General features: G+C 43.2%; 2 protein-coding genes across 3 annotated transcripts; both read left to right on the top strand.

Annotated features, from left to right (window-relative positions):
• Nucleotides 1–3,487: 3,487 nt before the first annotated feature.
• On the top strand, nt 3,488–8,252 carry LOC143325238 (complexin-3-like). 2 transcript variants are annotated; one of them, XM_076738193.1, is made up of 4 exons: nt 3,488–3,742; nt 3,900–4,421; nt 5,860–5,947; nt 6,410–8,252. In XM_076738193.1, exons 2-4 carry the CDS (start codon nt 4,186–4,188, stop codon nt 6,632–6,634), a joined length of 549 nt encoding a protein of 182 aa, XP_076594308.1. In that variant the 5' UTR covers nt 3,488–3,742; nt 3,900–4,185; the 3' UTR covers nt 6,635–8,252. The 2 variants fall into 2 exon arrangements, with proteins under 2 accessions (XP_076594308.1, XP_076594309.1); XM_076738194.1 differs by having other exon boundaries at nt 3,900–4,425; nt 5,864–5,947.
• A 207-nt stretch (nt 8,253–8,459) lies between these two features.
• Nucleotides 8,460–14,944, top strand: cyp11c1 (cytochrome P450, family 11, subfamily C, polypeptide 1). Its single transcript, XM_076738192.1, has 9 exons — nt 8,460–8,791; nt 8,985–9,140; nt 10,512–10,726; nt 12,019–12,222; nt 12,379–12,560; nt 12,686–12,852; nt 13,790–13,868; nt 13,966–14,178; nt 14,834–14,944. The coding sequence occupies exons 1-9, from the start codon at nt 8,460–8,462 to the stop codon at nt 14,942–14,944; spliced, it is 1,659 nt and encodes a 552-aa protein (XP_076594307.1).
• Nucleotide 14,945: the final 1 nt, after the last annotated feature.

Genomic DNA, 14,945 nt, shown 5'->3' with positions numbered 1-14,945 from the left:
GGTCCTGTCTCTGAAACACTGGTCCTCATGTGCACCAAGTTTGCTTCAAAATGCTAAAAAGTCGTATCTCTAAAATTTAGAGGATTTAGATACAAAACCTTAAACTTTATGATCCTTTAAAAAGTAGTTTTATGCTTCAGTCACTTTATAATAATAATTAGGTTTATTTGTAATAAGTTTTGTATGGAATGACTTCTTTAGTTTTTCAATAAAGTCAGTTCTTCTGTTCACCCAGAGGACAGTCCATCCGTGCACGTCTCTCTCTCTCTCACACACACACACACACACACACACACACATAGGGCCACTTTACTTGCAGCCGTCCTTTGGCATCTTGATTGAGTGCAGCTCAGCAGAGAGCGTGGTCACAAGGCTGAGCGAGTGTGTGCTCTTGCCAGTTTTCCTCTTCAGCCTTGGCAGAGCTGAGAAAGAGTTACTGTCTGCTGATGTGTGTTTGACTGAATGAGACCTTATTTCTGAAGTGTATGCGTGTGGGAGGTTGTGTGCGCTTGTACGTGTGTATTAGTGAGGGTATGTCTAAGTGTGTGTGTATCGTCTCCGTCTTGGCTAAACTGAAAGTGATTTTGGACTGTGAATAAACATGAATGATGCTAAAAGTACAACAGGCGTTTTTAAGTGTTTTTAAGTGTGCGTGGAGACTTGATGAAGGAAAGAAAATCAATATCTCTTTGTGTGATAGTATCATGATTGGGCAGGAGATTTAGATTTAGAGGGATCCTCTGGCATTAATTGAATAGAATTTTAATTTTTTCATTAGTGCATAATCACCTGAAAATAAGAAAAGTTGAGTTTTCGTTCTCTTAGAGTGACCTCTTTATATCCACAGAGGGAGCAGGTCCTCTTTCGGATGGTCTGCCATGTTGCACAGACCTGTTTCTGAGGCGTGAGATGAGGACTATTCAGATGATTGCAATCTGCAACCTCACCACTAGATGCTACGAAATCTTACATGCTGAACATATAAACAAGTGGTTTAACCTGCATTTATTGTGTTTTAACAGGCTGAGAGCACACGCTGCCAGCATCTGCTCCAGCCTTGAACCAAAAGGATCGTGGAATCTGTCTGTGTCAAAAAGTGCTCTAAATAAATCATTGTTCATTCATATTCATGATCTGCAAACTAGTATTACATGATATTATATAGAATAAAATATGAGAATGACACTGTGGTTGTGCTACAGAACTCCAAGATGGTGCCTATTCATTTGAATAAAAATTGCTCACCCAGCGCTGCAGGGAGTCTGTCCACAGCATGATATAAAATGACCAGGAAGTACACAAGCCCTGTGTGTACTGTACTGGACTGAATGAATGAATCCCCTGATGGTCACACTGGCTTTGTTTAAGGCAACAAATTTCCACATATTTAGGTCATTATGCTCACATGTGATAAGGAGATATACATTTAGCTAACCTTTTGTTTGTGCAGAAGACACGCCTCTCGTGACTTCACGCATGGGAGTGTGTGTGTGTGTGTGTGTGTGTCTGTGTGTGTGTGTGTGTGTGTGTGTGTGTGTGATGGTATCAGTGACTGCCTTTCACGTGTTGGACACTGATCCACCTAAGAATCTCTTAAGTGGCTCTTTATGGTGGTCTTGCATGGAAGCTCTGATTCTCTTGCTCTCTCGCTCTCTCTCTCTCTCTCTCTCACACACACACACACAACCCTACGCTACACAGTGGGCTTAACAAAACTTGCATTGCTTATCAAAAATCAGCTTTAGCAGCTTTGCATGATGTAGTAAATTGGTGAATACTAACATTTCAGATGGCCGATAATGCTTTCCAATTTGGTTTCTCCATTTTTCCTGACCTGTACCTGCTGACCCAGGACCAACTCAACCTCCCTCCCATTAGTTGTTAATGCCTGTGTCATATATAAACTGATCCCAGATCTGTCACAGAACATGAGCTCGAGAGGAGGCGTGGCTTTCCTCTGGGATCTTGTTAAAGGATTAAATCCTCCTCACCTGTCAGAAATCGATGTGGTTTGTGCAGAAGGGGGAAAGTAGGAGGGAGACAAGGGATCGAAGGATTTTAAATGGGTTGGTTGAGGGTTTCAGAAGGCGTGTGTGTGTGTGTGTGTGTGTGTGTGTGTGTGTGTGTGTGATGTCAATGCCAAATAGGGCATTAGAGTAGTGCACCAAAGTCACCGTGGGGAGTCATTCAAAGACATTCAAGCATAGAAAACGTACCAAGAGGAAATCAGGAGAAGTGCTGGTCCATACTCTGAGAATAGATGTGTGTAACACAACACAAGACCCCCTATTTGGCTGCAGCATGTGAACATTTTACACTTGCTATTCAGTAGCTGTAAGCAGACTGAAGTGTTAATTTATGTATTTGTGAACAACTTTAACTCCTCCTGTGGGCACCCATAAGTGGAGGCTGGTGTATAAAATGATTCTGACTGACAATATAGTAAAATACAGATGTGCAAGTCATAAATGTTGACAAATACTGTACACAAAACCCTTTAAATGTCAATATATCTGCTTACAACTACATTATAGTATGTTAGAAACATTTTATTAATGTTTATATGATACTAATATAAAAACTGAAGTAGTCTTTGTCTGTCCATGTTATTATAGACGCACATTAAATAACCAATGAAAAATGAAGAAAATCAGTGGATTAGTAGAAAAAAAATGGACTAAAAATGATTCATGAGAGAGAGAAAAGGGGGACTAAAAAAAGATTCCTCAGATGATTTCCTAAATACTGCATCTGCAATGCAACAGAAAATTGTTCCTTCTTGTGTCTTTTACAGTTTTGAATAAAATGAATCATATCTGATCCATTATGCGTGTGTGCAGATGAACATGTTTTCGTCACCTCTAAAGTTGCATCACAAAATCAGGTACGTTCTCATTTCTCTCCCTAATCCTCGTCCTGGGTGCCTCGTCCTTTATGGAGCAGAGAATGGGGAAAAACATGCTGTGCATCTTTAACTAAGCTTCAGCATTGACATATTTTTGTTTGGTGGAGAAAAAGAGGGAGGTGGCCTCACACTGTCACTTCCTCTTTGACGTTTTGGGAAGCTTTTTTTGGTCCAGTTTGGTCCAGAGATCAATATTTTTCTCTTATCTCTCTATGACTCAGACTCTGCTGTCTCATGCCAGACTCTCTCCATCCAGGTGTCTCTTTGTTTCATTTCCTCTCCTCAAGCCTGTGCTCATCTCTTCATCTCTGACTATTCAGTGAACCAAATACTGATTGTGTTTCTGTAAGGAAGTGAAAAGGTGCAGATATTGCAGGATTTTAAGAGCACAAATAAGACTCTAAATACAGGAACAAGACTGACGTTAGCATGTGTCACTCAACATGACATCAGCTAAAGTCTCTAAGTCTTCATCACAAACACGTGAGTCATCGGGTGCATTCCCTGCCACAGCTAACGAGATTCCCCTCATTAAGTCCTTTAAGTGGTAATCTGTATAGAAGAGTTGGGGGTGTTCAAGAGTGGAGCGAGTCTGCGGGAGGGAAGCAGAAGAAGCAGAGGCTTAAACCTGGACCGGAAAACAGTGATTTTCTCCCGAGAGGGCCGAGGACCACAGGCTCAACGTCTTATGGAGAGTCCTCAGTCATTTCTTCTTTGTTTTCTCTGATTTGTTCTAAAGCTTTGGTGGATTGTCTGGCTGTGGTTGAAGCCATCTGGCTGGGGATTTATCAGGATTTTATGCTGTGAGCCTTTGGCCAACTGTGGCCTCTTGCACAGGTAAGAAAAGTCTGGACTGGACCAACATGCTAAACCAAGTTAGTACTGTGTGTGGATGAATAGTGAGTGAAAAGGTGACCTGCTTAAACTGAACCTGACTTTTATCATTTTTTTTGTTCTTGTGTGGTTTCCATCTTTCTCCTTCCGTTTCCTCTAGATGACAAACACTTCATCTGCATATGTCATCTCTGTAAGCAGGTGTGTGTGAGAGAGTGTGTTTGCTAAGTCTGTCTGTCTGAGCCTTGTCTGAATGCCGTCCTTGTCCTTGGTATGTCTCAACCTGAGTTATTGCCGCCACCGGACGTGACACCGTGTGCGTCCTGAGTTTGTCCTGTCGGAGAAACACAACATGAGCGAAGGACAAAACCTTTCTATATTTACCCATCATCTGTCAAAGAAGTAGCGACGCTCACTCCCTCCCGTCCAGAGAGCTGTGGTGCATCATGGAGTCTATGGTGAGAGCAAAGAAGTCACTGAGGACGCCCATCAGGAGGCTGACCAGCTGTGTGTCGGGGGTGAAGGAGAGGAAGTTATGTGCCAAACGCAGAAACATGACAGGAAGAGGAGGGGGAGGAAGAGGAACGTGCAACAGGTTGGGGAGGACCCCTCCTCTCCGCACTGCACACCCCAAAGACCCGGCAGTCATCTGCTCGTACCAGGCAGACCTGGAGAAGGAGAGGCAAGTGGACTCATACTGTAGAAACACAGCATGCAGAGATGGACGAAGGATTCAGATCCTTCACTTAAAGGCAGAATGAGCAGAAAAATAATCCTTCTCATTCATCATTTATGAGCTGCTACAAGTGTGCCCTGTATCTACAGAGACCGGAGCCTGAGCCTGTATTTCCTGGTTTTGCTGTGTCTTGGACATTTCGGGTGTCAGCCTCTGGGCAGTGGGTGTGTAGCCCCCAGCCATTCTGGGTCGTGATGTGGAAAAACTTAGGGTCAGTCTTCACTTTATGAGTAAAACAACAACAACTTGCTCAGCTCAATTTGTCTTTACTTGAATATTTCAGTTTATTTCACATAAATCTGATATTGGACACAGTCAAGTACTGAAATCTTAAAGTACCCTTACATTCACTTGGCTTTACACAGTTTATTCTACATCATACAGAATCTGCTGTCATCACGGCTCTATGCAGGAGGCAGGCTGTGTGTGTGTGTGTGTGTGTGTGTGTGTGTGTGTGTGTGTGTGTGTGTGTGTGTGTGTGTGTTACTTTGACGAGGCTGACATCTTATCGTCACCTCCAGACAGGCGGGAGCTTCTCAACATAAAACTTGTCAAGTGTGAAGGGCACTGAGGCTTCTCACATCAACCACATGTCAAAGCATAAATTCAGGCTTTCATAAAAGACGCAGACTCAAACGTCCCTCTGTGCTCATGAATTTCTATCACAAGTCAGAAGCCGAATTCTCCCGTCTGGACACTAACACAAGTAATGTTGCTGCTGGCTTGTTTGTAACTCGACAGATTACTCCTGTTATTATCATGACAAGTAATTATTTTGTATGTTGTGTTTGCAAACTGCAAATGACAGATCCTACTCATTCTGCCTTTAAGTAAAAATACACTGTGAAAATACTTCATTACAAGTAAAAGTCCTATATTGAAAGTGTTATTTAAGATTTATGAGCTAAATGTACTTGAATATCAAATGTTTACTACAGAGAAAGGTCACCGTGTGTGTTGTACTGTGTTAGTATTTCACTTTTCTAGCTGCTCAGGATGAACTCTTTTTTAATTATTTACCTTTAGGTGATTTCTATAATAATGGATCATAGCTTAAGATAATCATATGTTTTGTACAATCTTAATATGTTAAGTAAAAGATTGAGATTTTTTGTTGAAATGTAAAACAAATAAAAAGTGCAACATTTGTGTGGAAATGGGAAAACTGATTTTTGTGGGAAACAAATTCAACAACTGTATGAACTTCGTTTTTAGCTGTGACGTTTTTCTAATGGTTCTATCTGCAGCAGCTGTCATTTGCTTTCATTAGAGAAGGCAGCTAAAATCAATCAAGTTGATTCAAGTCACCTGTGGAGATATTGCTTGATTAAATTCGGCCTGCGATATGTCAGGTGGATTTATGCTTTGCCGTCTGTGTTTACAGAAAGCTGAGGGAGGCAATGAACGCTCAGAAGAATGCAGAGAGAGCAGCTATGAGGGCGCACTTCAGGAGAAAATATCAGCTGTCTGAGGTCTGTGTTTGTGTTTGTAGTAAAAAAGAAAAATCCACACACGCTTTTCATTGTCGTATTCATTTCCTGTTTGAAAGTAAATTCCCACTGTTCCTGTAAGATTTAATGATGTATTTTGAGATTCACATTCAAACTTGTGTACCTTTCAGTCTTTAATGAAATATTTACACTTTCTCCTATGTTGTCAAACAGTGTTTAGATATTTTGTGCATTGTGATGCATGCGGTTTCAGGCTCAAACACAGATTTAAACATTTCTATTAACAAAATAAATGCAGCAGCCTGTGCAGCCTTTGCTGAGGAAGGCACTCTTTCTCTTAAAGTTCCCCATCTTAGCATGGGTGTGCATAATGTCGACAAGTCCAGAGTTCAGTTAGATCATGAAGTTGTTTTTTTTTTGTCACATATTCAGTCTTTCAACCCTCTTCTTCTTCTTCTTCTTCTGTTTTTCCTTCACAACTAGAGCTCCAAGGACATGAACCACCTGAGGTCCGTTGGCGGGAAGGTGTCGCTCCCCCGTGAGCTGTCAAAGATCATTCATCCCGAAACCAAAACCAAGGACAACGGCTTCAACCTACTGAGCGCCTTCCAAGGCCTCAGCTTCGGCACAGCGGCGCTCACAGGGAAGAGACACAGCAAGACGACCACTCCTACGCCAGCAAGGGGGGACGCTTGTAGAGTCATGTGATCAATATGTGATCACAGGGACGATCAGTACACTGCCTTCTGATTGTCAGTGTCAATGGGGGGAAATTTCAGGGGGAATATCATCATCCATAACTGCTGCTCACACACATACTGTGCAAACATCAGCGTTCAAACTCAGTCCAGTCATCTCTTCTTACCAAGGTCACAGTGTCAAGTAGAAGAATGCTCGCTGTCTATCTGACGCTTTTAGATTAACATCACTGCTGCATTAATGTGTCTGTTGCACTTCACTGCAGCACGTGTTTAAAGTTGAGTAAACTACTTTATATACTCTCGGGTCGTTTAATCCTCGGCGATGCATCAAATTCTATGCATCACTGTCCTGTGAGAGCCACGTATCTCCAAAAAGTCAGCTTTTATTCAGCTCAGAACAACAGCGCTGTTCTCTAAGCTTTTAAAATGTTAATTCGTGTTGAGAAGTAGAAGTTTCTAAACCCGTAAATGAACAATCAATCCTTCATTTTATCAGGAAAATTTAAATTCAGAGTCACCAGATTTGGAGATACGTGGTTTTCACTGGACACGAATGGTATGGGTAATCTGAAAAGTAACTAATAACTATAGCTGTCAGACAAATTTAGTGCAGTACAAAGTACAATATTTGCCTCTGAGATGTAGTGGAGTAGAAATAAAGTTGCATAAAAAGTACAAGTACCTCAAATTTGTACTTTACTGTACTTGAGTAAATGTACTTAGTTACATTCCACCACTGCCTGTTACACACAGTGAAAACGTGTAAGTCAGACGTTCTTTTTCTACTTCTTTTTTGTCTTTTTGTAGCATTAATAATATGTAACAGCCAGATGATTTCATATCTTCTGCAAAATGTACTAAATATTAATTTAAGTTGCTTGACAACTCAAACCTGCAATGTAATGAATTCTCTGACAATAACCTTATTAATGCACCAGCCAGTGAAACTTACCTCACAAGTGTACAATGTTTTAAACCAATGATACAATAATGAAGCTAATGAATGAAATAATGACTCGAGTCAATACATCGTTTTTAACCTAATGATGTGTTATATTAGGGGTCGGTATAATTATTACATTATCAGTTAAAAGCATGTAATACAGTTTTGATAATGACATTCATAATGAGGTTTTCACATTTTCTGTCGACGGGTGGATCACACTTTCATCCCATGCAGACTGGCAGTTTGTTACATTCTAGTTCTTATTATTTTATATTATGTGTCATATAATCTGTAGCTAGTTTCTTCTTACAGGACTGTTATGTCTCTGTAAACAACACACAAGTAAGGAACCTCAGGGCAACATGTTCACATTTCATCACACATTCACACAAGTAATGAAAAAACATTTTTTATGTGTGATTTGTTGTTTCTTTGTAAATATTCTATGATCTGTATCACATGCTTATATGAGCCAAACTGTATCTGTAATGTATATGAGTCACATGTTAAGACATTAGTTTCTTGAGATAACTCTTGTTTTCATTGAGATGATATTGGTGTGTTTATAGTTTCATGCTGCTTATCAAAGTTTTTACAGGAAGTAAAAACCCTCTAAAACACATAAATCGACAGTTTATTAGCTGTGACAAAAACTTGTAATAAACAAGTTTTTAACCAGCTGGACTTGGCGTCTGTGTTTTATTTGGACTCTGTTATAATTCTCTTGAACTTTGATCCTCACATCCATAAATCATCATCTGCTATCAGTTCATTAGAGCGAGAGAGCACATTCAAGGATATGAGGTTGGGGATGGAGGAGGGAAATAATCGGGTCCCCGGAGACGACGACGAGGGGTGTCACAACTCTGGATGAGACCATTGCATCATGAGGAACATGTGCATCCGAGTGACTGTGTGTATCGGAGCACAGGGCAGCCATGGGTCCAGAAATCTGCTGTGTGGTGTCACACCACAAAGAGCTCTTTGCATGACTGCAGCAGGGACGGTGGAAGATGCAAAGTTAGAGGGGAGAAAAGGAGCTGAGAGTGCAGGAGTTAGAAAGAGAGGTGTGGATGGACCGGTGCGGAGCTTTGAGGAGATCCCTCACACAGGGAGGAACGGCTGGGTCAACCTGGTGAAATTCTGGAGAGAAGATCGTTTCCGGCAGCTCCACCGGCACATGGAGAGGACCTTCAACGCCCTCGGTCCCATCTACAGGTAGCAGGAGGATAGAGGGATCGTGTCATAAGATTAAGTGCTTAAAAAAGATTTGAGAGCAATAAAAGTGTAGGTTTGGGAGTTGTTTATCACCTCATGTGTGGAACTGATGCATCAAGGTTTTCCAGTGTGTTTATGTAGCAGTGTGTGTGTGTGTGTGTGTGTGTGTGTGTGTGTGTGTGTGTGTGTGAAGGGAGCATGTGGGCACCCAAAGCAGTGTGAACATCATGTTGCCATCTGACATTGGTGAGCTGTTTCGCTCAGAGGGCCTGCACCCCCGACGGATGACCCTGCAGCCCTGGGCGACACACAGAGAGACACGGCAACACAGCAAGGGGGTCTTCCTCAAGTAGGTACCACCCCTGTGCATGTGTATTCCTCACATTTTAGTGATATACTGTAAATTTGTATTGGATTTTGGGGGTAAAGTACAAGTCCCCACTATGTAAGTTATTCAGTTTTAGGGTTAAGGCTTAAGAATCTGGGAAAATATTGTATGAATGTAAGTCAATAGAATGTGTGTGTGTGTGTGTGTGTGTGTGTGTGTGTGTGTGTGTGTGTGTGTGTGTGCATGTAATCACTTGTGCCATCACCATCTTTCATTTCTTGGGGTCATTCAATCAGCTGTGGAAAGTGTTCAAACCCCTCGTTGCTGTAGCTTTTTAAAGCTCTTATGTGTAGAATATTGATGTGATTGTAGCATCTTTCAAATTATTCTTCTGGTTTTTGTTTACAGAAAAATCAGCCCATGCCCTTAAAAAGTGGTGCAGCCTGTGTTGCTTTCTGCCCATTCTTCACTGTGGGGATGTCATGCATTGTTGTTACCCAAATCAGACATTTTCAAATCCTGCACATAGTTTATTTCAAAGATTTAGTGTCATACGTGCATAAAATTGGAAAACTCAGAGATGTATTGACTTTTAGTCCCTAACATAGGTCAAGATGCAAAAACACTAGATCCTACACTTCACATGATTCACCAATGGCGTAATGTTCTTTTGACGCTCCCTGGCTTGTAAATGCGTTCATCTTTCAAACCTTGTGTCCCCTTTTTTGTAACACAGACTCAATGATCTCATCAGGGTTATTTAGTCAGATTTAAGAAAAATCTCCAGAGCCACAGAAGACGAAACAACTGTTGTCACACAGAAGTGCTCAGTATGAATTGGTGGAATGCCCTTTTGAAATCTGTTATTTGCTTTCACCCTGGGATTCCCCTGAAAAATGTCTCTGAGAGATACACAAAACAACTACAAAGAGACACCAAATGACCACAAAAACACAGAGGACAACCACAAAGATACAATGATGACAAAGAAACATGAAATGACTAAAAAAAAGCACCACAAAGAGGCCACACAGTGATGGAAAATGACTACAAATGATCCCAAATGATGTTTGTGTTGTTTTGTGTGTCTTCAGTCTGGGTGTCCTGCTTCTATTGAGGAGGGGTGGGGAGCTTTTTACATGTCTGTGCCCAGCATCATCTCATAATCCATGTTTGGTTAGCTTATAGCTAACCGTCGCAGAACTAACTTGGATAGATAAACTTCAGGATAAGGCAAGAGGAAAGACCAATTGACAGAGAAACAACCTTTCTGCTTCACGGATATTTATATAAAGCACATCTGCATGAGACCCAGTTTCTTTGCATCACAATGACAGAGCAGAAGCGAAACAGGTCGAGTTTAATGCCTCACTCCAAATCTTCTCTCCGCAGGAACGGCGAGGAATGGCGGGCAGACCGTCTGCTGCTCAACAAGGAGGTGATGATGAGTGCAGCCGTGAAGCGCTTTCTCCCCCTGCTTGATGAGGTGGCGAGGGATTTCTGTCGAATGCTGCGGGCGAGAGTGGAGAGGGAGGGAAGGGGCGAGGAGGGGAAACGCAGTCTGACCATGGATCCCAGTCCTGACCTCTTCCGCTTCGCACTGGAAGGTCGGAGATCATCAACCCCAGTCATTTGTGACCTGTGGTGTATTCTTATGTGTGATTGTCCACTTGAAGTTTATATGAACTCCTGTTTTATTTATACCGAGGCAACAAAATCCTGCTTCTTTTTCTACCCAGAAAAAGAGGGGAGGGAGCTTTAAAACAAGGGTCTGATGGGGACACCCCACCTCTTAACTGTCATGCCTCCTTCTCAGCCAGCGATCATTCCCGATGTCCCGCGGGAGGGGAGGGGTTGGATTAACATCACCTCCCTCTTTTGACAGGCTTTCATTCACCCCAACAATCAGCTCTTTGGGTTGAGTCACAAACGCTGACGTAGGCTGTGACAGGGTCTCACGTCAGAGGAATTACATAATCTGCATCACCTTTTCAAAGAATATGCAAAAAGAAAACTTGCTGCTCACTGCTCCTGCTCTTTCTATTTTCAATTACAATATTCTCACCTCGTATGAGAACCAAACCTCTTTTCAACCCGAGGCATATCTGTCGTTAACATATTAGAGCTGTAGGAGGTCAAGGATAATATGCACCTTTAAAAATAGAAACACCAACAAAGACGATCAAAGCTGCAGCATTCTTTCACCAGGTCTGCTCCTTTCATGTGCCTATCTGCAGCATGCCACATTCACAAGTGTGAATGCTTGTGTGACTCAGTGTGCTGTACACTTGTACACATCTGTGTGTGTGTGTGTGTGTGTGTGTGTGTGTGTGTGTGTGTGTGTGTGTGTGTGTGTCTGTGAGAGAACGAAAGGGCCAGAGTTGACTTTGAGTCAGGCTGGTTTTGCTCTTAATGGACCCCAGCACACGAAGCCAGGTGCTAAGCCGCGGCAGGAATGGACCGCCAAGAAACTCTATTCCAGTCTGCCATGTGTAGTCGATACACGCGCGTGTCTGATAGGTGATGGATGTCTGGTGGAGGAGAGACAGTTCCTCTGAGGCAACGTATGCACTGAGAAAATAAAACTGGAGCTGGATTTGAAAAAAGCAAAATATGTTCTCACTGTCACAGAGAGAGGTGTCTTTTTTTAACGTTAAAAATGGCTTTCTGGGTTTTTTTTGGCCGGTATTCCTTCACAGCTTATGTGAGTCAGAGAGTTAATCTACTTAAAAACCTGTCAGGTTCATTATTCAGTAAAGCCTTTATTCGTTTGAAATATTTTCTTGCTGTAGCCTTGTCATTTTTAAAATCTTCTGAGGGTTTGTTTGCTCACCTTGTGTTTCTTATCTCTCACCCTCACCCTCCTCCCCCTCCCTCCTTCCCTTCCTCCCCCCTGCAGCTAGCTGCCATGTGATCTACGGGGAGCGTATTGGCCTCTTCTCCTCATCTCCCTCCCTGGAGTCCCAGAAGTTCATCTGGGCTGTGGAGCGAATGCTGGCAACTACCCCTCCTCTCCTCTACTTGCCCCCTCGCCTGCTGCTTCGCATCGGCGCTCCCCTGTGGACCCAGCACGCCAGTGCATGGGACCACATCTTCAGTCATGGTAGGAAGAGCTACAAGCTGTCTTTGGACTCCTCTAAGGCAGCGAATAATGGATCATTTCACCTGGATATCTAGTTTATCTAATTCTTCAATCTATTTCCTTATTCCCCTTCATTACTTCCGTCGCACCTGCCATCCTCTCCTGGTCTTCTTCCAGCTGAGGCGAGGATCCAGAGGGGTTACCAGAGACTGTCATCCCCACAAGGTCGAGGGTCTGAGTCTGGAACAGCTGGAAGCCAGTACACCGGGGTCCTGGGCCAGCTCATGGAGAAAGGGCAGCTATCTTTGGACCTCATCAAAGCCAACATCACTGAGCTGATGGCTGGAGGGGTTGACACGGTGTGTGTGTGTGTGTGTGTGTGTGTGTGTGTGTGTGTGTGTGTGTGTGTGTGTGTGTTGTGTTTTTGTCTTCTTTGGCCTCCATCTATACACCTCACCCTGACTGATCCCCATCCTCTCTGCAGACAGCAGTGCCCCTGCAGTTTGCTCTGTTTGAGCTGGGCCGTAACCCAGAGGTGCAGCAGAGGGTGAGGCAGCAGGTGAAGGAGTCATGGGCTCAAGCTGGAGGTGACCCTCAGAAAGCCCTACAGGGGGCGCCACTACTGAAAGGCACAATCAAGGAGATTCTCAGGTACTCTAGACTCATCCATCTGTGTCAAGTCAAGTCAGTTTTATTCATATGGCCCCGAGTCCCAAATGACAATATGCCTCAAGGGGCAGACCCTGTAAAAAGAAGCCTCAGGAAGAGCAACAGAGGAAGGATCCCTCTCCCAGGACGACAGATATAAAATAGATGTCATGTGCTACAGAATATGTGTGTGGCCTGGTTAACAAATTTGTGGGCTCCTGCATGGGAACTTTTTATGTGTCGGTCACCTACAGACACCCACACACACTTTGCTCCCTCTCTGCATTGTTAGTGTACCCTGTGTTCTCCAAGCTCCAGTCAAATACACAGCCCATAGCACACTGTGGATGGCACCTTCATCATGGGCCAAGACATCCAGAAATAAACCAACACTCACATGCTGCACTATTCTTTATTTATGTATTTGTGTAAATGCACAACAAAGCAAAGGAGTCTAGAAAATGCTGTGGGTGGAATGTTAACAAACTATAATGAACCAGTTGATGTGGTGGAAAGCCCCAGAATGAGCGTGTAAGTAAGCTGCAAGCTGCACTTCATGCAACTTTCCTTTAGCCAGGCGCACAAAACATATTGTGTGCCATGACAACAGGCCTTAGGTCAGGTGACAGCTGTGAGAGGAGAAAAAAGTAATTTCTCCTCAATCAATATCGAGTAGCCCATCAATAAAGAATCATGAAGACAGATCATGCTCTGAGCTTGGGAACAGCTGTCTAAGAGTCTGTTTCCATTACCAGTGATTTCATCTACAGGTGCACCCCTCAAATGCCTGAAATGAGAATTGATTACCAGTAATCCTGAGTTTATGTTGAGAGTGAGTCAGAAGTCAGTATAGAAAAAATGAATCTGTTTGTGTGTGTGTGTGTGTGTGTGTGTGTGTGTGTGTGTGTGTGTGTGTGTGTGTATGTATGTGGTGTATCAGGTTATATCCAGTGGGAACTACAGTGCAACGGTATCCGATCAAAGATATTGTTCTTCAGAATTACCACATACCTGCCGGGGTGAGTCGAGAGTCACACGTGCACACAAGCACATTCAGGTACACTCAGCGCTGCAGCTGAACTCACTGTGTTTGACGGACATCAATTGTCCCCTCAGACGATGGTCCAGGCCTGTCTTTACCCTCTGGGAAGGAGTGCAGAGGTGTTTGAGGACCCACAGCGCTTTGACCCCGGCCGGTGGGTCGGCAGCAGAGAGGAAGGTCACAGAGGAGAGGGGACGGGGTTTCGCTCTTTGGCGTTTGGGTTCGGGGCGAGGCAGTGTGTCGGGAGGAGGATCGCTGAGAACGAGATGCAGCTCTTGCTCATGCATGTGAGTGATAGCGGGCAAGAGAAGGAGGATGAGGATGGAGGTCTGGGATAAAGGATGTGATGCAGGAGGAAGCTGGAAAGACAGACAGATGAGCAGTGGTGGAAGAAGTGCTCAGATATTTTAGCTAAATTTACTGAAGTATTAAAATTAAAATGACTTAGTTTGCAGAAAATAGGCAAATGTGACTGTTTTCATTATTAATTCTAGTATTACTCAGACAAATTTGGATTCATTTTTCACACTTTTCTCTACTTTTTGCTGTTTTGTGGAAAGTATTATGATTTTATCTCATTGTGCCCAAACAGTTATTTAAATGAAAGGGTGTGAGAAGTTTGAGGGAGAGTGTCTTCTTAGAGGCAATGCAAAAAGAAATGAATGGACATCTGAATCCAAACACAGGCCAAAAGTCTGGAAACCACTGTTTATTTAACATGTTTTTAATATAAAATAAATGTAGTGGAGTTAAAATGGCAATATTTCACCCTGAATTATCCTGGAGTGAAGGTGACTCTGAGCTACTTTCCTTCACTGTTGCCGATTGCACCATAACTGTGATCCCTCTTAAGATTTGCTCTTCTTCCCTCCCCCTCTGTCTTCACACCGCCTTCACCTCCTCCCCCTGCCTCCCTCTATCCTCCCCTCCCTCTCTGTCTAGATCCTGCTGAGCTTCCACCTCAGCGTGTCGTCTTCAGAGGACATCAGAACCATGTGCACCCTCATCCTCCAGCCTGAGACTCCGCCAAGGATCACTTTCAGCAAGCTCTGAC

Source organism: Chaetodon auriga, chromosome 8 (genome assembly GCF_051107435.1).
Source record: "Chaetodon auriga isolate fChaAug3 chromosome 8, fChaAug3.hap1, whole genome shotgun sequence".
NCBI classification, from domain to species: Eukaryota; Metazoa; Chordata; class Actinopteri; order Chaetodontiformes; family Chaetodontidae; genus Chaetodon; species Chaetodon auriga.
Note: the sequence above shows the minus strand (reverse complement) of the source record. Positions and strands in the feature narration are given on the sequence as shown.